General features: G+C 38.4%; 2 protein-coding genes across 8 annotated transcripts in view; both read right to left on the bottom strand.

The window, feature by feature from the left end:
• crebbpa (CREB binding lysine acetyltransferase a) overlaps window positions 1–1,892 on the bottom strand; it is a 58,943-nt gene extending 57,051 nt beyond the window's left edge. For 4 of the 6 annotated variants that reach the window (XM_074629149.1, XM_074629150.1, XM_074629151.1 and 1 more), the window contains exon 1: window positions 990–1,892. In XM_074629149.1, coding sequence (XP_074485250.1) covers window positions 990–1,077 — 88 coding nt within the window. In that variant the 5' untranslated portion in view covers window positions 1,078–1,892. The remainder of the gene's footprint in view (window positions 1–989) is intronic. The other 2 variants (XM_074629154.1, XM_074629152.1) reach the window with 2 other exon arrangements.
• A 9,031-nt stretch (window positions 1,893–10,923) lies between these two features.
• The window catches only part of LOC141764167 (adenylate cyclase 9), a 40,658-nt gene continuing 26,577 nt past the window's right edge, over window positions 10,924–25,004 (bottom strand). Inside the window, exons 3-11 of one of the 2 annotated variants that reach the window (XM_074629155.1) lie at window positions 24,637–24,744; window positions 24,161–24,435; window positions 23,215–23,317; window positions 21,655–21,872; window positions 20,479–20,638; window positions 16,294–16,442; window positions 15,944–15,973; window positions 13,640–13,919; window positions 10,924–13,399 (exon numbers count right to left, since the gene is read on the bottom strand). In XM_074629155.1, coding sequence (XP_074485256.1) covers window positions 12,344–13,399; window positions 13,640–13,919; window positions 15,944–15,973; window positions 16,294–16,442; window positions 20,479–20,638; window positions 21,655–21,872; window positions 23,215–23,317; window positions 24,161–24,435; window positions 24,637–24,744 — 2,379 coding nt within the window. In that variant the 3' untranslated portion in view covers window positions 10,924–12,343. The remainder of the gene's footprint in view (window positions 13,400–13,639; window positions 13,920–15,943; window positions 15,974–16,293; window positions 16,443–20,478; window positions 20,639–21,654; window positions 21,873–23,214; window positions 23,318–24,160; window positions 24,436–24,636; window positions 24,745–25,004) is intronic. The other variant, XM_074629156.1, reaches the window with a different exon arrangement.

The following is a 25,004-nucleotide window of genomic DNA, read 5'->3' as shown; positions in this document are numbered from 1 at the left end:
AGTTATATACCTCATGGAGGTGGCATTTATTGCAGAAACTGCTATAAGGACTGTATTAGGCTGCATTAGCAACAAGGCCGGTGTACCTAATAAACTGGCACTGGAGTGTAAAGGGCAGGTCCTTGCAGTAAACCACAGGACCCAAACATAAACACATTTAAAACTAGTGTAATGTCATGAAACAGCTCTGGAAGACATCCGACTTTACACTTTCCAACCATGTTCAGTTATAAATTGCATTGAGTTATATACCTCATGGAGCTGGTATTTATTTCAGAAACTGCTTTAAGGACTGTATTAGGCTGCGTTAGCTACAAGGCCGGTGTACCTAATAAACTGGCACTGGAGTGTCCTTGCAGTTAACCACAGGAACCAAACATAAACACATTTAAAGCTAGTGTAATGTCATGAAACAGCTCTGGAAGACATCAAACTTTATACTCTTCAACCATGTTTAGTTTTTGCTTCAACTGTTAGGTAATTTTGGAAACTCTAGTTTGCAATGCTGTTATACATTGCATTGAGTTATATACCTCATGGAGGTGGTATTTATTGCAGAAACTTGTTGTCAGTGTGATAAACACAGTTAAAACTAGTGTAATGTCATGAAACAGCTCTGGAAGACATCCAACTTTACACTTTCCAACCATGTTCAGTTATAAATTGCATTGAGTTATATACCTCATGGAGCTGGTATTTATTGCAGAAACTGCTATAAGGACTGTATTAGGCTGCATTAGCTACAAGGCAGGTGTACCTAATAAAGTGGAGTGCACAGGGCAGGTCCTAACCACAGAAACCACAAACACTGCAGTAAATGCAATAAAAACCACAGTAACTTAACTACTAGCAACACACAAGCCCAGCACACCTATAGCTGCCCTGTTTGCGACTTTGCACGGGTAGTCAACACATGGTAGAAACCAGTGTAAATCGTGCAGATATATGTGTTTACATGTGCAGACTGTGTTGAGTGAGGCCTTTCTTACCTGGTCCATCGGACGCTGACAGGGCAGGTGAACTCAGCTTCGGCCGCTTAGAGTTGGGAGGTCCGACCTCCAGCAGGTTTTCAGCCATAGTTTCTCCTCTCTTGTCCGGCTTTAAGTTGATAATTATGATTACCGTAAGACAGGGAAGTCCCCTGTTAACACATTAGCAAGCTGGCAGCCTGCTAACGTGAGCTAGCAGGCTAATAGCTAGCTTAATTGCCTTGCTAGCAGCTAAATTAACTAGCTGCTCCTCCTCTCCTCTGCTGTGAGTCTTTCAAAAGAGATGCAACAGCGCCCCGCTTCGCCACCGCCATTCACCCCATGATAATCCAACACCCAACACCCACATTATTAGCGTTAAATAACCCAGGATCAAGCAGCCCCCATGTATATAACCTCTCACTCTGACAGTCTCAGTAACACCAGGTGAGGATGATGCGTTCAGGGACACATGTCGCACATTCTCTTAGATGGTTCAAGTACACATTTTTTTTTTTTTGCGTGACGTCAAAATTTCTTCAAGCAAAAAAAAAAAAAAAAATCGCGCGAAGCTCCACAGAAATATATAATGCACCACTGCATAAAAAAATGCTGTTTTTTTTTTTTTTTTTTTTTGCAAAATCACCTCTAAAAGTGTGTTTGCAGCGCGGCGAGGCGAGCAGTGCTGCTGCTGAACCCACCAGCTCCTCTCTCTGACGGGAGAACCAGGTATATACGGAGCCGCTTCTAGCCCGACGACCACCGATCACATTCACGTTTTTTCGCACAAAATGTCTCCGAGATGATGTTAGGGGTTGGTGTCCGGTGTCTGCGGAAGGGCGCTGTCATATCGCGGTGAGGATGCTCGGTTTTCTACGTTAAAAGCCTCGGTGTTGGCGAGAAATCCTAATTCCGAGCCACGACAAGATGGCGGCTGTTGATTCCTTCGATACAAAAAAAAGTTTTTTTTTTTCTTTTCCAGATCGTCTGTGGAGGAGGGGGGGGGGGAGGGGCCGCGCGTCACGCCCTACGTCACAGCACCGCTGCTGCCTGACCACCGGGGGCGCTGCAGCACCAACTATAGACACACACACTACAGTGGGCAAGGCAGCTATAAGGCATTTTACAAGTATATTATAGCTAATTATTTATTAAATATATTACAAACATCAGGCATTTTACAAGTATATTATAGCTAATTATTTATTAAATATATTACAAACATCAGGCATTTTACAAGTATATTATAGCTAATTATTTATTAAATATATTACAAACATCAGGCATTTTACAAGTATATTATAGCTAATTATTTATTAAATATATTACAAACATCAGGCATTTTACAAGTATATTATAGCTAATTATTTATTAAATATATTACAAATATCAGGCATTTTACAACTATATTATAGATAATTATTTATTAAATACATTACAAATATCAGTCATTTTACAACTATAGTATAGCTAATTATTTATTAAATATATTACAAATATCAGTCATTTTACAAGTATATTATAGATAATTATTTATTAAATATATTACAAATATCAGTCATTTTACAACTATAGTATAGCTAATTATTTATTAAATATATTACAAATATCAGTCATTTTACAAGTATATTATAGCTAATTATTTATTAAATACATTACAAATATCAGTCATTTTATAAGTATATTATAGCTAATTATTTATTAAATATATTACAAATATCAGTCATTTTACAACTATAGTATAGCTAATTATTTATTAAATATATTACAAATATCAGTCATTTTACAAGTATATTATAGCTAATTATTTATAAAATATATTACAAATATCAGGCATTTTACAACTATATTTTAGCTAATTATTTATTAAATATATTACAAATATCAGTCATTTTACAAGTATATTATAGATAATTATTTATTAAATATATTACAAATATCAGTCATTTTACAACTTTATTATAGCTAATTATTTATTAAATATATTACAAATATCAGGCATTTTACAACTATATTATAGATAATTATTTATTAAATACATTACAAATATCAGTCATTTTACAACTATAGTATAGCTAATTATTTATTAAATATATTACAAATATCAGTCATTTTACAAGTATATTATAGATAATTATTTATTAAATATATTACAAATATCAGTCATTTTACAACTATAGTATAGCTAATTATTTATTAAATATATTACAAATATCAGTCATTTTACAAGTATATTATAGCTAATTATTTATTAAATACATTACAAATATCAGTCATTTTATAAGTATATTATAGCTAATTATTTATTAAATATATTACAAATATCAGTCATTTTACAACTATAGTATAGCTAATTATTTATTAAATATATTACAAATATCAGTCATTTTACAAGTATATTATAGCTAATTATTTATAAAATATATTACAAATATCAGGCATTTTACAACTATATTTTAGCTAATTATTTATTAAATATATTACAAATATCAGTCATTTTACAAGTATATTATAGCTAATTATTTATTAAATATATTAAAAATATCAGTCATTTTACAACTTTATTATAGCTAATTATTTATTAAATATATTACAAATATCAGTCATTTTACAACTATATTATAGCTAATTATTTATTAAATATATTACAAATATCAGTCATTTTACAAGTATATTATAGATAATTATTTATTAAATATATTACAAATATCAGTCATTTTACAAGTATATTATAGCTAATTATTTATTAAATATATTACAAATATCAGTCATTTTACAACTTTATTATAGCTAATTATTTATTAAATATATTACAAATATCAGGCATTTTACAAGTATATTATAGCTAATTATTTATTAAATATATTACAAATATCAGTCATTTTACAAGTATATTATAGCTAATTATTTATTAAATATATTACAAATATCAGTCATTTTACAAGTATATTATAGATAATTATTTATTAAATATATTACAAATATCAGTCATTTTACAACTATAGTATAGCTAATTATTTATTAAATATATTACAAATATCAGTCATTTTACAACTTTATTATAGCTAATTATTTATTAAATATATTACAAATATCAGTCATTTTACAACTTTATTATAGCTAATTATTTATTAAATATATTACAAATATCAGTCATTTTACAAGTATATTATAGCTAATTATTTATTAAATATATTACAAATATCAGTCATTTTACAAGTATATTATAGATAATTATTTATTAAATATATTACAAATATCAGGCATTTTACAAGTATATTATAGCTAATTATTTATTAAATATATTACAAATATCAGTCATTTTACAACTTTATTATAGCTAATTATTTATTAAATATATTACAAATATCAGTCATTTTACAAGTATATTATAGCTAATTATTTATTAAATATATTACAAATATCAGTCATTTTACAAGTATATTATAGCTAATTATTTATTAAATATATTACAAATATCAGTCATTTTACAAGTATATTATAGCTAATTATTTATTAAATATATTACAAATATCAGTCATTTTACAACTTTATTATAGCTAATTATTTATTAAATATATTACAAATATCAGTCATTTTACAAGTATATTATAGCTAATTATTTATCAAATATATCACAAATATCAGTCATTTTACAAGTATATTATAGCTAATTATTTATTAAATATATTACAAATATCAGTCATTTTACAAGTATATTATAGCTAATTATTTATTAAATATATTACAAATATCAGTCATTTTACAACTTTATTATAGCTAATTATTTATTAAATATATTACAAATATCAGTCATTTTACAAGTATATTATAGCTAATTATTTATCAAATATATCACAAATATCAGTCATTTTACAACTATATTATAGCTAATTATTTATTAAATATATTACAAATATCAGTCATTTTACAACTATACTATAGCTAATTATTTATTAAATATATTACAAACATCAGTCATTTTACAAGTATATTATAGCTAATTATTTATTAAATATATTACAAATATCAATATTAAAATATTTATTCTTAAATAACATAATAATATAAATTTTAATTCTGTTTTGAATGTTATTTTATATTTTGTGGCAGGTCACTGACAATTTCTACCTGCCGCTCATTTTGCCACTTCTGAAATCTAGTCAGTTCACACATTTATCAGTCATTTTACAAGTACATTAAAGCTAATTATTAATTAAATATATTACAAATACAAGACATTTATAAGTCATTTTACAAGTACATTATAGCTAATTATTATTATTATTATTACAAATAAAACTGCAAAACTGTGATCTCATCAATATACATATTGTATTTTTATATTTTATATTGTATTATCTTTTATATTTTTTATATTTATATTGCACCATCTCTTTTTTTATTGTATTATCTTTTCAATAGCACCTATGGGATTGTCACAATCTAATTTTGTTGTACTACACAATGACAATAAAGGGCTTGAATCTTGAATCTTGAAATATCAATATTAAAATATTTATTCTTAAATAACATAATAATAACATTAATTTTAGTACTGTTTTGCATGTTATTTTATGAATGAAACTACAATTCCTGTAAATTATAACATCAGTTAGATACAATCAGGGTCTGAAATTAACCTTTTTCCTCACCTGCCACTGTGGCAGGTCACTGAACATTTCTACCGACCACTCAATTTCTTTTGTCTGCCACTTTTGAACTCTAGGTAGAACGCTTTAAAATTGTAAACACTGTGTCAGTGGTACCCAGACCGTAGAATTTTGGGAATATATCATGTAACCTTATATTATATAAGTAGTATAAATTAATATTTAATTTAGGCTTAGAATTGCTTTTTAAAAATAATATTTCTTAATATAAGGAAAAACCTGTCTGCCATGGTGGCAGGTGACCTGACATTGTTACCTGCTACAGCCAACATTTACCCTGTATTTGGCAGGTGGCAGGTGCTAATTTCATTCCCTGGGTACAATATAGAAGTAGAATGACATAATGATGGTAGGGTCTAGGGCTGACCCGAATTCTTCGAAGCTTCAACCGTTGCCATGGTATTCAACCTCCAAATCAGTATTCGAATGCTTCATTTTTTAAAATGTATTTTTATTTTATATATAAGCATGTAATTATAATGTATAAAATAGCCCATGAAATAAGGATTAATCCCACAACATTATTCATATTCAACATTAATTATTATTAGTTATTCTCATACAGATGTTGTTGTTTGTTGTGTGGAGAGGTGCGTGTGTGTGTACAGTAGCTGCACTGTCCCGGGCACTGAAACAGGGGTGATGGAGACAGACAGACAGAAGAACATGTCAGCCTGCCGCGCCACGCTGCTCCTCGAAGCTTCGAATACGTTCGAATATTTCTCACAGAAGCTTCGAAGCAAAAAAAAAAATGGTATTCGGGACAGCCCTAGTAGGTCTGTCTTTTTAATTTGTATGGGGGGAAAAAAAGGCATAATATAATCAAGACTCACATTATGTATCCTTTAGTCAGAGGTAAACATTTCACAGGATCTGAATTTGTTTTTAATAATGACAATGTGATTTTCTGTATCACAAAGGTAAAGCAGAGGTTTGTGCATGTTAGTTCTTCCTGCAGATGAGCACAGCTACAACAAAAATACACAAAACATGATGCCAGCAATTAGATGGTAGCCACGTATTTAGCTGATTTCTCTCTTCTGTTGAACTTTTCCCACTTCATGGCCTGTCTTTAAATGTCTACTCTTACTTTCCTTTTGTTTTGCTGATAAAAGTGAATGGTGTCTAAATCAAATCATTAACTTATATAGTTTCTGGTAGTGAATAGTAAAATATACTGGAGATAACACACTGTGTAAGCTGCATTTTAGTCATCAGCTGGCTGATCAAAAAGACTTCCAACTATCAGGATGCTTTCCTAAAACTTGGCCAACTTGCGATATGAATATAGCCTGACTGTCCACATCTCTGATTTACTCAGCAATTTAAAAACAAAACACAATTCAGTCTGATTATCAGGCTAATGTGCATATATGGTTTCATCTTCACTTTATACTTCACAGTGCACTCAACTGTTTTTCTGCTTGGAGATTTATTTCTCTCATATTGGAAAAAAAAGAGTAATAAAATCATAACACTCACACTTACTCAAACAGACACACATTGAATCAATCTGATAATAATACGTGTCGCTTTTCATTGTTTTCTGGCAAAATCTGACACATGCACATGTATAAAAAAATCATATGTGACATAAAATAACTGCATATGTACAAACACTGAGTGCTTTGTGCAAATGTGTACAGATTACGATCATGTGTTGATAAATGATACATGGGTAATGTGCACAAAACATACATAATACATCTCATTCATGGACATATAGCAAATACACAAAGATTTGAAATCAAACAACTCTGTCTAATTTTTTGTCCCAGTGTAATAATAAAAAACACATATGGGTTGAATTTATAATGAAAAGGTGTGGAGCTGTCACAACTTAAATGAGTGATTAGGCGATGCTATTTGTGCTGTGATGATTTTGATAATAAAACAAAGCAGAATCACACTTCTTCAAACTAAAAGAGACGACTGAATGCCTTAAACTTTTCCTCAATGCACTTGGCTGTTTTTTACTGGAGCACTCGACCTCTAAGGACACTTCTTTCCCTCTGCCAAAACTAAAACAAATCACACACATCAATCTATCAATACAATGTCAGAGAAGGATAAAATCCAAGTTTAAATGAGCAAAGCTTATAGTGATTTGAAGAATCCTGCGTGTTGGCGATACATGCTTAACGGTCAACATAATAGTAGAAAGAATGATATTGAAATAAATTTTTTTTAAAAATGATAGTATGGTGCAGAATCAAACTGCTCATTCGTTCCCATGCAGACAAGATGGCACACACTTCTCCTCCCCCCCCCCCTCCCCCCCCGCTGTATCACAGATCACAGAGCCAGCAGTGTTCACTTTAATATTTTATTTATACGTGTGTACAGATGTGCACTACTGGAGAGGTGGTCTACCATGGCTAGTTTCTGTCACTGCTGTGCATGCTAGGGCTGAAAATCACCAAGGATGATCTAACAACGTGACGCAGATCTGGAAAATGTAGAGGGGAAAAACAGGAACTTTCCTTCTAAACTGATACCTGATATTGTCATCTGTTTTCGTAACTTTGTGTGGTATGGTTTATTAGGTTTGGCAAATGTGCCTGTTAGAAGTTTAGAAAAGGATTTTTGACAACAAAGCAGATCTCGTGTAGCTTTTTGTGTCTAGAGTGATCGCTTCTGGAGACTACCACTATGATTATTTTATACAAATTGACAGCTCACACACGCTGATTAAATATATTCCTAATTCAAAAGGCACTGGTTGTGTATGTTTGGTAAAGAATGATGCTTTTTATGCTACAGATGGAGACGGCTACATAAATAGACACGGTTCCTCCTTTTTCATGTCATCTCTTTATCTATGTGTGTGAGTGTGTGTGTGTGTGTGTGTGTGTGGCCATAGCTTCTCAAGGCAAGACTCTTTAGCCCAAATGTCTATTTTAAAGAATGCACCTTTGTGCATGTAATTCCTCTACAGATAAGGCAGCGACAGCAAAATAACAGTTTGAACAGTGGCCATGTAGTTGATTGATTTCCTTTTGTATCATATTACAGTGATCTTCTCCGTGTTATTGACTTGGAGTAGAAATTAAATGTCTTTCTCACACACATACACGCAAAGTACAAGAGGGAAACAAGAAGTGCTTTAAGGAGTAAAGACAAAAGCATGAAGTGAGTAAAGATAACTACAGAGGTGCCGGCTATTCAAGAGAACACAGCACTATATCAGGCGACCGGTTAGTGACAGAATGAAAGAACTGGAAAAGAGAAAACAAAAAATGGAATTTGTCAACAAAAATTGCAGCAAAACCTGCACAATGAGCATCATTTCCTCAAACATACAATCATAATCTATCCTCATTATGAAAACAGCATGATAAAAAACTTTGTGAAAACCAAAATACTCAAAAAAAATACAGTCATACTTTTTAGGCACCACAAAACAATCAGCTAGTTTAGGTTGCACTGCACCTATAGATCACTCAATTAAAGTGGCACAATTTAAGTATATTGATACAGTAGAGGGCCTCCTCCGTGTAAAGGCTGTGACAGGATAAAGTTAAAAGTCCCACCCCTTCAACAGCAAATCACACAGCTCAAGGCAGACTTAATACTTAACTATTGAATACATCTATAGTGATGAACTGACCAATGTCTGTTTTTTCTGCTGGCAATGAAGGCAACGAATGGAACTGAATTTGAGTGTGAGGTTTTAAACACAGCACTGTAGAAACTGTAGTCGATCTGTGCTTTGACACTTTAACGGCAGTGTGGATCGCCCTATCATCTATCAATAACTACACGGTGATTGTCCCTCACCGTCCCACTTCAAGTGATACTCCACTCAATATCTTTTGAGTATCAAACTCTCACCATGCTGGGATTTTAAAGGTTAAGTCTGGTTGGATTATGTATTTTTCTTACAGTTAACAAATTCCATAAAAAGACCAAATCCAACAATGAACTGATCTTACTAACAAGTAATGTCTGTGTAGTCAACGTCTGATATATCTCATTCCTCTGTGCCTTAAAGGCCCTGACACACCAAACTGACGATCAGGCATCGGCCAGTTTGGGTTCGTCGATGAGCGACTATTGGCCTAGTTTTTGTGGTGTGTCCCACACCGTTGGCTCTAGTCTGCCAGTGTCGGAGGCTTTTCAGCATGTTGAAATCACTCTGATAGGCTGTCCAGCTTAAACGAATCAGTGCACGAGAAGAGAAACGGAAATGAGGAAAGCAAGCCAATGAGTTAAGTGAAGAGGACACACACAGAAGGCTCTTCTCATTTTTCATCTTCATCTCATCTGATCATTCCAATACACAAATATTTTCACAGTGACATGGCCGTCTGGAATGAAGCTAAGAGGTGAGTGAGAGTGGTGTGAAAATGGCCGGCAAACGCCGCTTTGTTTCATGTACGTATAATAACAACGGCTTGTATATCCTCAGTCCTCAGCCTTCTGGTTTCCCTTTTTGAATGGCAATTAGAGACAACCACAACCTGCTGGTAAGGAGAGATATTTCATCTCAAGCAGCCGCAGAACGTACGCGGTAACTGGGCGTTGGCTGTCGTCTTTGCAGTGTGTTCAAATGTAACTTGTCGGTCAAGACAAAGGCGATGTGAGAGCGACGCAAAGTGCTTTCCTCACTTCTGTTTCTCTTCTCGTGCACGGATTCGCTTAATCTGAACAGTCAATCAGATTGATTTCTCTCACCGACAGGCTCCGCCTCCGATTCAACATGCTGAATCAGCCGAAAAATCTGTGACAAGGGCAGACTAGAGCTGACGGTGCGGGACACACCGCAAAAAACTCGGCCGGCAGACACTCACCGACAGCCTCAAACTGTCCAACGTTTGACCGTCGGCTTGGTGTGTCAGGGCCTTTAGAGCTCTGACATGTGCCTTCATTACAACTAACATGGGCTCTGTAGTTTCATTTTGAGTCAATCCCACATACACCGTCCCACTGCTGTAAATACTCACTAGCACATCACATCAGCCACTGAATACAATCCCTACCAAATTAACAATTTACTCCTGTTAGAGAAACATTTGCTGAAAACTACAGTGCCCAGGAGAACCCTAACATCCCCCGGTTAATGCATGGCCTGGGACCTTTGTTGCATGTCATTCCCCATCTCTCTCTCCTCTTGTTTCCTGTCATTACTTTACTTTCTGGTATAATGAAAAAAAAGCCATAAAATGCCCCAAAACATGTATAAAAAATACTACAGTGCCCAGCTGATTGTGGCCTACAGCGTAGGGAAGTCAGAAAGTATTGAGAGACGGACTAACACACTGTTGGTTTTGGTCTTTTCATTTGTTTTTGTTTGGGTTTTTTATTCGTTAACAACAAAAAATATAGAAAATCTCCAGGTAAACGTAGTTTGCTCTTTTCCGCAGCACAGCGGCTTTCAGTCTAGCCAATGAGTGAGCTACAATGGCGTGGTTCTGACCAATGAAAAAGCAGGCCAGGTCATGCAAGAACACTGAGACTGTAGAAGAGTATTTGCTCATACTTTTGATGGATGGAAATATGACTGGGACCAACTGAACATACGTACAGATGGACAGCAGAGAAGTGTATTATGCTGCAGGATTGGTTTGATACGCTTCTGTGGAATCCAACATCAGTTCCATCTAATGAAATTCGCCGTTTAAGATCAAACTACAACCTTATTTTACACCCATCTTTCAAGGCCCCGACGAGGAGGAGTGTTTCATACTTAAAAGACGCACGTTGGGTAGAGCATCACTGTTAGTATATTTAAAGTGCCTTCCTGCTTTTGTGATGATCTCACTTTTTAAAACCACCCTTTCCTCTAAATCTATATTCCCTTATCTGATTTGATTTTGTGCTTTTGATTGTACTCGTTGTGACAGATGAGGATTCTGTTTAAACGCTCTTAAAAGCTATTTCACGGTAATAACTACCAAATACAAGTGGTCGAGAAAACACTGTGCAAGACCTGTGCTTGAAATGTGCATTTAGCTGCTACACAAACTAAAATCTATGCAGCCTGCTTTGTAGCATGTCCCCTTTAAACCGAGACTCTAGCACAAATGAATACTGTAATAAGCCCTCATGTCAAAGCAGAATACATAAATTAACACTGCTTCATGTGATTCCCTCATTCTTCCCATAGTTCCCTGCTCAGCCCATCATGCTGCACTGGCATTTATATAGAATCTATAATAATTTTCCCTTAAGTAAGGTCAAGACTTTGATCAAGTTAAAACAAATGATATGGCACAACAATAATGATTTTTTTTTTTAAAGAAATACTTGCATTGAAAATAAAAGCATGGTGTAGGAAACCACAGCATGTTCCGTAGTCTAAGATCGTTAAAACTTTGTTCAGAATTCATATTTGTTCGTTCACTGTTCTAGTCCTGAAGGCACTTAATAACAAAAATGAATAAGAAAAAAAACATCAAGAACAACACCAACAAAACATCCTTCCCTCTGAACCCCTTTCAGCCTTCTCCCCTACACACTGCTGTGCTCAACACAGGTCTAACCCACCCCAGCACTCAGACAACATTCCCATGAAAGTAGCCATTTTTATAGCCACTTTTTCTTTTGGAGTGACAAGCTCCCTCTTCTTCGTCCGTGCCGAAGACACTTCACCTTAAGTAAAGGGACATCCTGCTCGCACCTGCAATCGGTTCTGGAGAGTCAGACAGCAGCTGGAGGCAGCAGAGGGGACAGAAGTCAGGGGAAAGAGGAGAGGAGGGATCAGAGACGAGCATAAAACTCCTCGTTGAGTTTTGTTAGCTCGTTGGCCTCTACCTCTTCATCCTCCTCCTCTTGGAGTGCGAGAGGAGCAGGCTGCACCTGGGAGGGCACTTGTGCAGCACAAGGCTCTGGGCCCAGTTCAGAGTGGGGAGGGAGGTGAAGGTCTGTGGCAGAGGACTGCCCGGGGATGTGTGGAGGGTCCCTATATCCCTCCTTTCTCACCTCTGTGGACTTAGCTTGCCCAGGCTCGGGCCCTGCTCTTGAAGGCCTTACAGCACTTTGTGGTTGAGGAGGGAGTGTGGAAAGAGAGGAGGAAGGAGGAGTGGAAGAAGAGGGAGGAAGAGCTGCTGCCTTGGCAACAGATCCTGAAGTCTTATTGGCTGTTGATGCCACGGACGAGGGTCCGACGGTGGCGTCCAGCTCCGATCGATCTTGATATATACTTTCCCCACTTTTGGGGTACAGAAAGGTCCTCATTTGACCTTTGCCCTTAACATTCACTGTACCTCTATAGTCAAACTCTAAGCCCATGGCGCTGAGCACAACGTGGCTCTCCTCGCTCACCTGCACCCGACACTCCACCCCGGTGGAGTCCATGCGGCTGGCAATGTTGACCGTGTCTCCCCAGATGTCATAGAGCAGCTTAGTGGTGCCGATCACCCCCGCTGTCAGCGGCCCGTGGTTAAACCCGATACGGAGCTTGAAACCAAAACCCAGCATGTTCTTGTTGAAGTCATCCAGGACGCCCATCATCTCCAGGGCAAAGTTGAAAAGTGCCCTCAGGTGAGAGTGTAGAGAGTCGTCATCGTTCTCAGCCAACTCCCGGACGTTCAATCCGGACGCCGCCATGTAGGTGGCACCGATTGTCTTGATCTTTTCCACGCTACTGAATTCGGGTTTGCGAAGGAGCTCGTCAAAGTCTCCGATAAGCTCGTTGAGGACGCGGTAGCACTCTTTTCCTCCCTCGTAGCTCTCTTCATAGAACTCACTGAAGTTTACGATACTGGCAAAGATCACGCCCACACTGTCGTGATTTTTGGAGTAGCTCTGGGTCACCTGAGGAAACAATGAAATGTGTTGAAATATTTTAAAATGTGCTTATATTTATGATGATAGTGATGATACAATGGTTAAGATTTCCATCTTTCATCTCCTTCATTCAAGAAAAAGATATTAAGAAGGATGTATTTTGGGATTTCTGGACTACAAAACCAGTAAAAAGGTGTATGTATTAAGCACTGTTCTGATAAACTTCATAATTAAGTCAGATATTTTTGTTTCAACAACTACAAAAACCTTGAGCTGGTCAGCAACATGGATGGGGATGATGTTGCCCAGTAACCACTCAGCCTGGTCTCGCATCGTCTGGATCTTGGAGCGGTGTTTGTCAGCCTCTACGTTGCCATGGTAATGGAGACGGTAGCTGACCTCAAACTCGCGGTTGAGGAACCAGACCAGGAGAAGAAGCAGGAAGAAGGCCAGGACAGCCTCTGGGACCAGAAGGTCAAGAGGTCTCGGGGGAGGCTCCGGAGTGACTGATGCTGAACCACCATCACCGGATGTGGAGATGTTCAGTCTGAGTGAGAAAATGGGGAGAACAGAAGAAAAGTAAGAGGATGGAATAGCAAACACAGGCACAGCAGAACAGGAAAATGATCAACAGGATAAAGAGGAGAGATGAAATAGAGGCTGGAGAATCCACTCAGACTTTCAAAAAACAGCTACCGGTGTTTCAACCTGCATTTCCTGGCCCGATTTGGTGTGAGGTGCTGTATGCTACATGTAGATGACAGGACATCGTGATGGCATATTTCCATTGCAGCCTTAATAAAGTTTGATAACAGGATTACTAGAATCATCCCTCAACATCAATGAGCTAGAGAGTACTGTAATCCTTGCAAATTTTACACCAATGTTTAAATTCATCGTAGCGGAGGCAGAAATACTTGTTTCTCCACTGGCCTCAATAAATCATACCCAATACTCACAACTAGTTGACTACCTGGCTACACTGATGTGCCCATACGTCCTTCTTTGACTGAAAACAACGTGCTTCTCTGGGGTTATTGTCAAAAAGCATTGGGCAATGTGGGAAATCACTAACTGAAGCCGAACTATGTGAGAGATAAAATAATTTATTTATTAAATATTCCATCCAGTCATTCTGAAGTAAAAGTCCAACTACTGAAACTGTATATCATCTTCTTCATTTATAAAGCAACATTGAGTACATTACAGATGAAGAAAATTTGAAGGTTTTGACTTCTATGCAATTTTACATCGTTTTGGACCATTATTGTCAGCCAACTATAGATAACGTCTGATCATGTAATTCTTCTACAATGTTTGCCCTCTAAAATCATATTCTGTGAATCAAAAGAGTAGATTCAAAAACCTGAACATGGTTTTATCAGTGTGTAACATGACGCATTAGTAAACAACCAGTTCTGACCCAGCATTCTAACAAAATGACTGCTAGATGATTCGCTCTCAAAAAGTTTGCTGCCTTTGCAGGACGTTCACATTATATTAATAAATTAGGCTACAACAACCTCGTTCTCACCCCCCTCCCTGTGCTGGGCCGTCCCGTACATTCACGTTGTTTTTACACAGCGTATAAACGTGCTGTACAGCAGCGAGAACCCTGATTTTAGAAAAGAAAACTTGAACATCGAGTATGTCGAAGCAGCCAAAGCAACTACACAGTCAACTACACAGAGCTAATGCATGAGAACTGAGGATAGGAAGAGGGTTTGAAGAAGTGTATGGATGACCCGTAATGCAGGACAGTGAGGATATGGCCATTTCATACAGGAAATGAATGAGGATCTACCGAAGCGCAATCACTCCGCGGAGGTTCATATGAGACAGTATTTTAACAATATATAGCCTATATTTTTAGTTTCCATTGCAGTTAAATAATAGGCCTACAGTGTTGCAGCACCCCCAGCACCCCTACTTCCAGCACCTGTAACCAAAATATTACCTTAAGCTAATTAGTTTAGTATTTGCAATTAGCACAGTTGTACATATAAGCATACTGAATGTAAGAAAGGTTTGAAGGGTTATTTGTCCTTAAAAACCTCACCTCAGAAACCTCATGTTCCTTTCTGGTCGACAGACTAATAAAAACTGATAAACACCTGAAGATCCTCTCGTAAAATGATTCTGTTAGAACAGCAGTGTGCTCAAGTATGATATAAGCAGAGTTTGTCTCCTGTAAGCCTTGAGAAGCGGCTGCCAATCAAAATGCTAACTGATAAGGAAAGGGGAGTCTTTTCCAGCCCCCCTCTGCTACTCAATAGTGTAGTCAGCTAACTTGTGGCTCTAATAACAAATTCAAGCCAGCACGGTCTGTATGAGTCATTTCCACCACAAGTGACATTTAGCAACCATTACTCCTGGTGCACACAGGGGGAGACAGAGGAGGAGAGAGAGAGAGAGAGGAGGAGAGGTGAATAAAGAGCAGGAAAGCGTGAGATTGAGTAAAAGCCAGAGAGAGCTGCAGTTATGAAAAATATAAAAGAGAGCCGTCGCCCCTGTTGACCCTTCAAATGCCACTCATCCATCAAACCCCTCTGTTTCCACGGCGACACTCACCCATGAACTGGCAAGCTGTTATTACCGGAGCTGAAAAACGACAAGAGGGGTGTCAGTCAGGAGAAAGGACTGCGCAGACATGAACAAACATACATAATACAGATCGTATTAAATCATCTTTACTGGCTGAAGAACAGGTAGATAGAGGTATGTAGTACCAAAACAACTGGGTATGTATATATGAAATCTTGTATGAAGTCTTTGTAAGTGAATAAAATGTGAGATGCCACGCTAAGTGCATACCGTGGATAGTATAGCTACGCATGTTTGTGTAACTATTGACTTGGGCATGTGTGTACCGTATATTTGCATTTGGTATTTGTGCACGTGTGCAAATAACAAGTGCTCACCTGTACCTGTGCAAGGGGCTGTACAGCAACAGCAGCAGGGCGACCCCTGTAGCAGTGGCCAGGACAGAGCGCATCCAAAAGCTTAGCTGACAGAAGTTACAATACTGGATGATAGCCAGGATGGTGGCGCAGCACAAGAACATGGTCACCTGGAGAAAAGGGGCTAGTCATTAAGGTGACTTAACAAAGCAACTAAGGACTATACTGTGAATGCAAATCAGAACAAACACAATACATTTCAGCTTGTGAGGCCGTTGTGTGTGTGTGTGTGCGTGTGCGTGTGCGTGTGCGTGTGCGTGTGTGTGTGTGTGTGTGTGTGTGTGTGTGTGTGTGTTGAGTAGGAGAGGAAATTATGAGGTAAAATTAAATAAATGAAGGGTTCAATACAGTTCTGTACATCAGTTACGGCTGGCTAACACTGCATTTCTCTCCTGAATTAAAGAGAAAAAAAATTCCTTGACGTATTCATTATCCAACTGTTGTGACTCAAAACACAATATTGTGTGAGTGCAGTAATATTGGTTCATTGCTAAAATTTAGATGCATTAAAGGTATAGTTTTTTGTGCATGTAAAAGGTCTGCAAAGTTACAAAGCCCAAAGTCCACGCCAAAGAGATTTACTCTCCCCCACAGAAACACTGCTCTTGAACTGACTGAAACGCCTCGTTTGAAGTCCCGTCTTTTCCTCTGTAACGTGATGATGTCACCAAGTAACACATTTTGCCAAGCGGCTAGTTTGGCACGCCCTCAAACAAAGCTAATTAGGGCGGAGCTGGGATTTTTGGGAGAGGGGGGCAGGAGCTCAAACAGAGCGTTTCAGACAGAGGTTGAAAAGAGGTGCAGCACATTTGAACATTAAATCATATAAACATGTTCTAATAGAAACCCAAAATACAAGTGTGCACCTGAAAATAAGCATAATAGGTCCTCTTTAACAGTTTAAAATCAGTATTTCTGTCTAAAACAGTTGCTTACGCTAGCATGTGAGATAAATACTTGAAATCAGTTCTTTCATGCTACAAAAAAAACAAGACTTTACCTTTAGATTTGTGGGTGTAATTTCTGTTTCAGTTTTTATTTTCTATAAATATCAGAGTAAGTTTTAGTTAACTTTTTTCAATTTCAGTTGTAGTTTTATTTGTATTGTCACAGGAATTTTAAAGAAGATTAAAAAGAAGGTTAAAACGTGTGTTTTCTTATGAAGACTGGTGTCTATTTATGCACTTCAAATCCTGCACACTACCGATTATGAACTGCACAGCACAACAGGAAGGCAGGGTGTTGTTCTTTAGGCATGTCAAAGACAAACAGCAGATGACAAAAATAATACATTTTCCATACTTTGACTTTTGCTATCCAGACTTAAGACATACATGAGACATTAAACTGAGTGCAGAGCCTCCCATTTTTGTCTTTTTTGTACAGGGGGTCTTTAGGGGGAGATAGCAGGTCAACAGTAGATGTCACACAGAAGTGGTGTACATCATCTGAAAGCTGGGAACCTGAAGATTTGAGATGCAGCTCAGCACTGTGTGTCAAGTTGTTCAAGTCATAAATCAAGTCATAGTCATTAAAATTGATCGTGGAAGTGTATAAGGGCTGAGAACATTATGATGGAAGTATATGATGGCCTATCCCATGATCACTTATGTCTCATAAGTTGTTGCAGCAATTTTTGGGTTGATACCATTTGTTACACAGATTTGCAAAACATTTGTGCAAAACTTAACCATTTTTTACCAATCGAGAATTGATAAAAATGATCAATAATCCCTCTAAAATACCTCATTAAGACCCCAACACCTTACCTGGGAGTAAGTACGTATTTTCTACAATACATTTGATGTAACTTAATGCTGATTTGAGCTTTATAGTCAAGCAAACATTCATGGAGACAGCAGTAGTAATTTGGTGACATTCACAGGTTGTTAATGATTATATTGACAGGATAACATCTTTTCCCCTCTCATCCCTACACATATCCTCCCTCTCCCCCCCACCCACTGTTACTGGGTCTTATATCTTCAAAGGCATTAAAGTCCAGAAAACTGCATGTCTAATTAACAACCCTCCCTGAGACTACCGCTTTGATCTGCAAGCCCCGAAGAGATGGAGAGAGTGGAGGGGAGAGACGGAGCAGGGTGGGAGAGAAATGGATAGAGAAATGGGGTGTTGAAAATCCTTGAAAAACAAGATATCAAAACGCCACACATATTGCAAGCAGCCTCTGGCTCAAAGCTGGAAAGACAGGATCAAACTTATACTAGAGCTGGATACGGCCTTGACTCAAAAAAGTACAAAAACGCTGTGAAGTATGGCTGCTCTCAATCTTCTCACATGCAGGACTCAGAGAAGAAGAAATGTCTGGTGCCAAGGTCCACAGGCGAAGCCTCCTGAAGCCTCCTAGCTGTTTTCTTTCTACAGTTCCTATCAGGGCTAATGCCAGCTAATGGCTCTACTGGTCTCCAAGGATCTCTGGCTTCAGACCACCATGGGCAAGGTTTCAAACCACCCGACTCCTCTCTACTTACTTTGGCTTAGATATATCAGCGAGGGCAAACGATTGTAGCTTGGAAATCAACCGTAGTACCACTACCACAATTATCAGTAGCCCCTGTAACAGCAGCGGCTACAAGGAGCACATTTTAGCCCTGATTTTCCGCTCCCCGATGGTTTTTGGAGCTCACGGTCAAAAGCACCAGATCAGAGGCAAATCGGCATTGGTTCGCCAATCGCACATCAGCGCTCAAGCGTCTTGTGTGAGATGCTCAAAGACGCTCACCGACACAAGCCGATGCCTCGCAGACACATTCCAGATATTTAGCATGCTAAATATCTGGACCTGTCGGGGACTCTGGCCACGAGCTACAGCCAGCCAATGAAAGCGCAAGACACGGGTTGAGGGGAAACTTGGGGGAGGAGGGGTCGCCTGTAACAACAGGAACTTACTGTATGTGTTGAATTTGCAACACGGAGCAAAGTTGTTGTTGCACCTAGTGGTATAAATAGTAAGAAAGAGTGTGGAAACCGATGGAAAAAGGCTATTTTGTGAACACAGATCTTGTATTGTGTGACCCCCTGTCGCCGGTCAGTCATGTAGTGTGAAAACCACAACGACTTAAAGACTCACGATTACAAGACAGCTAGTCGCGTAGTGTGAACAGGACAGTGATCTGACTTTGAAAGTCGTGTAGTGGGAACTTGGCTTAACCCATAACTCCAAACTGCAACTCCATTCAAACATTCGGGACAGATATGGCACATAAAATATCCTCAACATCATTCCAGTCTCCCCTTCTGTATGTCTACTTCGAGACCTCTCCTCAGTTGAACCGCCACTGAAATATGAACAACCCATACTAGTCACCTTAACAATCGCTAACAAGGACAATCTTACTAAGCCGGAAAGACAGAAATATCCTCTCAACATCCCGGTGGCACCTTCTATTATCTGAGTACATTTCAACAGGAAGAGAAATAGCACTAAAAAACAACTAAATAGATTAATTCTACAGATGTTGGGCCCCATTCATCATTATCACTCGCCTACCCATTTAACACAAACCAATAAACTATACACACGGACACATCCTCACCCCGGTAAACGACCTCCCACCACTGCCGGTGACATCAGTGCCCCAATCTCCACATAACTCAACTATGGAATAGACAGCTAGGACCATCCACACTACAAAAGCTGACACTTCTAAATACCTAACTATTCATTTATTTATTTTTCATTCCTCCCTTATGATTACCACCACCTAGTTATTTTTCTTTTTTCAAAAATATGCATTACTTTTATTATTATTAGTATTACTATTATCCCCGCCCCCGACCCCCAAACCCCCTACAAACACAATCATACACATAAACGCATGTGTCATATTTAACAGATCCCCCTTAAACACTCGGTAATAACACAAATTTAACTCACAGGAACTGCAAGATGTTATTATTATGATTTTTATGACTATTTTTTCATCATTTATTTTGGTTTGTTGTGTTTATACATATATATATATATCATGTCAAGTTCTGTACATTACCTTGTTTTCTTTGTCTGTCCTTGTGTATTTTTACCCGTTCTTATCATTGTTGTACATGTAAAGTCACACGCACACGCACACGCACACGCACACGCACAAGTTTTTAATTCTACCACCCACCAACAGACATGTTTACCTGGAGGGGCACGTGGACGCTGCAGGTGAGGTGGGACAAGACAGAGATGGCAGGGAGGGAGACTAACACAGCCCCGATCACGTGACGGGGGACCCATCCAGAGACCACCAGGAGCAGGGAGCGGGTACAGTTCATCACCTCCTCCAGATAGAAGGCCATACTGCCGCAGAGGAGAGGAGAGGAGGACAAAGTGTTAGGAGGAGACAACAAAGGAGGAGTTTCCAGCAGAACAACTCCAAAGCAATATCAGTTCAGTCTAAAAGAGACAAAATAAGAATCAACAAAATATAACCGAACAAAATTAAAGTCACATAAAAAGAAAAACATATTATCTCTCCCCGTATTACTCTCACTCCACCCCCAGTCCTCTTCCTGTTAAGGCAGGGGAAAACTGCAGCAGACTCTCATTAGTCCTTAATTAAGACAGATAATTAAAATACAGCTATGCTGTCCAAGTCCCAGCTAGAAGATGAAGATTGATTGCATTATTAAATGGCATTAAGTGGAATTCCTTTTCAAATGTTCTCCACTGAGATGCGCCACACCCATGAAATCACACCACAAAACACATAAATACATCACACATCTTAAGCACTTGAGCACCAGCTTTTTGGGGGGTTTGGAGCTCTACCTGGTCCCAGGACGTCATTGTGCCAATTTCTGAGCCAACACTGGTCTTTCACAAATAACTAGACATGAGCCAGTCATATCTGACCAGGGGAGTTAATCCATTGTGGTGTGGGAGCCAACCACCACATCAAATAATTTGTTTTGGTTTCAGTGGAGAGTTGTTGTGCTATGGGATGGTCCATCAGTGGTTTTCAATCCCGTGCCACTGAGGCCCAAGAGATACAGGCTTTTAATCCAACCAAACACTACAGCAGCCAATTTGGAAGCAAACACTTAGATATGATTGGGCCCTGATGGCACAGCACTGACAACAACCCAACAGCCTGAATTATATTTCAGACGCTTTTCCATCCTGCCAGGAAAAAAAAATATATCTGGGGAAAACACAGAGTCCTTGTCATTTTGTTTCACAAAAATGGTCAAAATTTGATACCATGAATGTATTACATTATATAAATATGTTTTCATTGTCCTTAAAAAAACATATTGGTCGAACCCTGTTTGATACAAAATACGTGCGCACTCCCACACACGCAGCCTCCTCACCGTATGGACAGCACCAGGGAGGCCAGCTCCAACAGGCCGGCCAAGGGAGCCACGGCCAGGGCAGCGGGAGCCGGAGGGCCCACGGTGGTCGGGCTCACCAGAGGTGGAAGGAAGCAGGCCAGCGTCAGGGCCAGGAAGACAAAACAGCTGAGGAGAACATCCAGGAAGGAGCTGAAGGTGGAGCTCGCAAATGTCTGCACCTGCACCTCGTTCATTACCTGGAAGGGGAAGAGGGATGTGAAACTGAGGAGAAGCGGTGGCTTAAATGTCTTACACTGCACATACACAGGGGTTTTTTGAGTGTCTACTTAAGAGTTAACTTAACTTAAAAAAATGCTCATCTGTTAAATACTGAATATTATGAATGTCCGATATATATCCATACATAATAAACTCCCAAAACATATTCTGTTCAGCTTTTTTTAAAGTATACAGTAGTGCGTGTACTGCTTTTGAAAGAGTAGAAAATAAACAAAAAAACAAAACTAAATCTAAGTAGTTGTGTGTAGTTGTAATGTTATCATAGATAGTACTGTAAAGAACTACTATGATGAAAGGTGGCTGTATAAAACAAGTGTTTTAATTTCAGTGTGTAGAAACCCTAAGGTCTACAGGTAAAAATGTAAATAAAATAATAATAATAATCCATCGATCCATTATCTGTATCCGCTTATCCTGTTAAGGGTCGCGGGGGGGCTCGAGCCGATCCCAGCTGACATTGGGCAAAGGCCGAGTACACCCTGGACACGTCATAATAATAATAATAATAAAAAATCATATATACAGTATATTATAAAAATAAGTAAAACAAACCATTTATCAATTATAACCTTAAACACACATAAGTAAACAAACTGTTAAATCTACAGAGGAAGCTATCTTCTAAACTTCAATATAAATAAAAAAAAAGTTAAAAAAACATATACACAAAATATAAATCTATACATTTTGAAACTAATGCAAAGTTAAAGTTATTATCAGGAGTTTACATTTCCACAGCTTAGCCAGAAAGCCACAGCCAAGTACAAAGACTGATCATCAGTGAGTATCACTGCAGATTTGCATGAAAAGAACTTAGAGGTTGAATGTCTGTGTTTTTGAGCTCTGCAGTAACACCGGTGTAACAGCAGGGGGCTGCAAGGCTGTGAGGTCAATGCAGGCCAACTGGAACTGGCACTGTGTGTGTGACAGTGTGTGTCCTACTAATGTGGCATAACATTTGGGAACCCCCCCCCTTCACTCACAAACACATGCACACACAGTCAGACACACGCAGGCACAAAGCACACTGAGAACGAATGTATTATAACACTACTGTCTGTCTGAGGCCCATGTGTCTCTCAGCCTTGTGTGACATGTGTGGAAACTGGAAAGTCGCTAAAGTCCAGGAACTATTCTGAGGTTAGTGCCGAGTAAGGCAGCGATGAGGCTTATAATTACAGTGACAGACACGGTAATGAAAAATAAGTCAATTCAAAGTTCTTATAGGTATAATAATACCTATAAGAATGTGTGTGTGTGTGTGTGTGTGTGTGTGTGTGTGTGTGTGTGTGTGTGTACCTCTTCCTTGTAGCTGCTGCGATAGGCCTTTTCCAGCGGTCTCTCTAGGAAATTGAGGCTGATCTTGTTGATGGGTGGCTTGAAAAAGTAGTCCTTCATCAGACTGTGAACCACAGAGATAAATATAAAGGGAATAGTTTTTCCTTTGGAAATCAAATATTTCTGAAAAAATAAACAACAAAACGCACAAAAATTGGCAACGAATTTATCTTTGAATCTTCTTTTCTACTTTTCCATCTACTCTACTTTGGGATATTGTTTGTTTATTTATTTTGCACAAATTAAGACTATACAAACATAACCAAAAAAATATAATATACAGTGCGGGAAGAGGTAAAAAACCCACCGGGCTTATTTGAAGCCTCCACCTAAATAGTGTTAACATTTCACAATGTTATAGAGAACACAAGATTAATATACCACCTTTCAACCTTTTCTGTCTTGTGAACTTGTTTTTAGGGCGTTTTCAGCTTTGCGTTGTTTGGTCCAAAAGAATCATACTCTGGTTCGTTTTCCCACTTGGTACAATTTATCTGGGCAGATCTGAACCCATCATCGTACTCTGGTGCAGCCTGAGCAAAATGTTGTATTCTATTTTTAAGAGCACCTTTCTGTAGGGAGTTTGCATGGTTGTCTCTATTTTCATGTGTGTTTCCTGACACACTCTGAACACATGTAAAAATGAATCTGTCTAATGCTACGTATTATCCTTGTGATAGACTGGCAACAGGTGTGGATAGATACACACATTGAAAGGGGAAATGTAGAGAGGTTTATATCATTCATATAATTCATGCTTACTAATTTAGAAAGTTATAATATATAAATATCAGATCTTATTCATGACCTTCACCTCTACTCACTCTATCACTCTAATCACACAAAATCAGTCGCCCTTGAGTTGTAGTATCAGTTCATGAATTCTACCTTCAACCTCTTTGCTCACCTGTCCTCCCTGATAACATCCACAAAGTGGGCGTCGCTCTTTTCTCTGAAGTTCTTGGCACGCAGCTGGATCAGGGCGGAGTGGTCCATTCCCGTGCCCGCTGCCCCTGTGCCTCCAGCCATGCCCAGACTGGTGCCAGTCCCCGTGCTAGTGCTAGTCTTCTTCTCTTTCTCCTGGAGCATGTCGCACAGGGAGCTCTGGCTAGCTCGGACTGGGTCCTCCAGCGGGGGACTCAGGAGACCGTTGGCTGCTCTGGGACTGTGACCTGGGATGAACTGGATCGGGAGGAGAAGGAGAAGAAGACAAAGAAGAGAGAGATAAGATTCAGAAGAAGAAGAAGAAGAAAAGCAAAGAAAAAGGTCACAAAGAGGGAAGGACACAGGGTGTGATTGTTGTGTTTAAGTGGTAAATGCTTAAAGGGGTGCTTGACAAATGCACTGGTGCTGTCACTATTCATGCCTCAGTGTGTGTTGTACCTTGGCACTGCTGGTCTTGTGCTCCTCCTGGCAGCCGTTCAGCACAGCCACATCATCACCCTGCTCTGCCCCCGAAGACAAGACCACACTACGGGACACACAGGGAGGCTAGAGAGACAAAAGGACATATAAGAACACTTAGATAGGAGTGTTTGAGTGTGGACACTGGCCAAAAGGACGGCCTGTACTGAGATGACATTGTTTCCTCATAAATAAGACTAATTCACTCAGAAAGGAATCTGATTTTTAGCCAAATGCCTGGAAGTGTGGGTCATATTTGGAAGTCATGTAAAAGGTACAAACATATTCTAATTTGAGTTATAGAGCTGTGATTTCAGCCACAAAGAAATCACAGAATTAACAGTAGA

The sequence above is a fragment of the Sebastes fasciatus genome, chromosome 3 (genome assembly GCF_043250625.1).
Source record: "Sebastes fasciatus isolate fSebFas1 chromosome 3, fSebFas1.pri, whole genome shotgun sequence".
In the NCBI taxonomy this organism is placed as follows: Eukaryota; Metazoa; Chordata; class Actinopteri; order Perciformes; family Sebastidae; genus Sebastes; species Sebastes fasciatus.
Note: the sequence above shows the minus strand (reverse complement) of the source record. Positions and strands in the feature narration are given on the sequence as shown.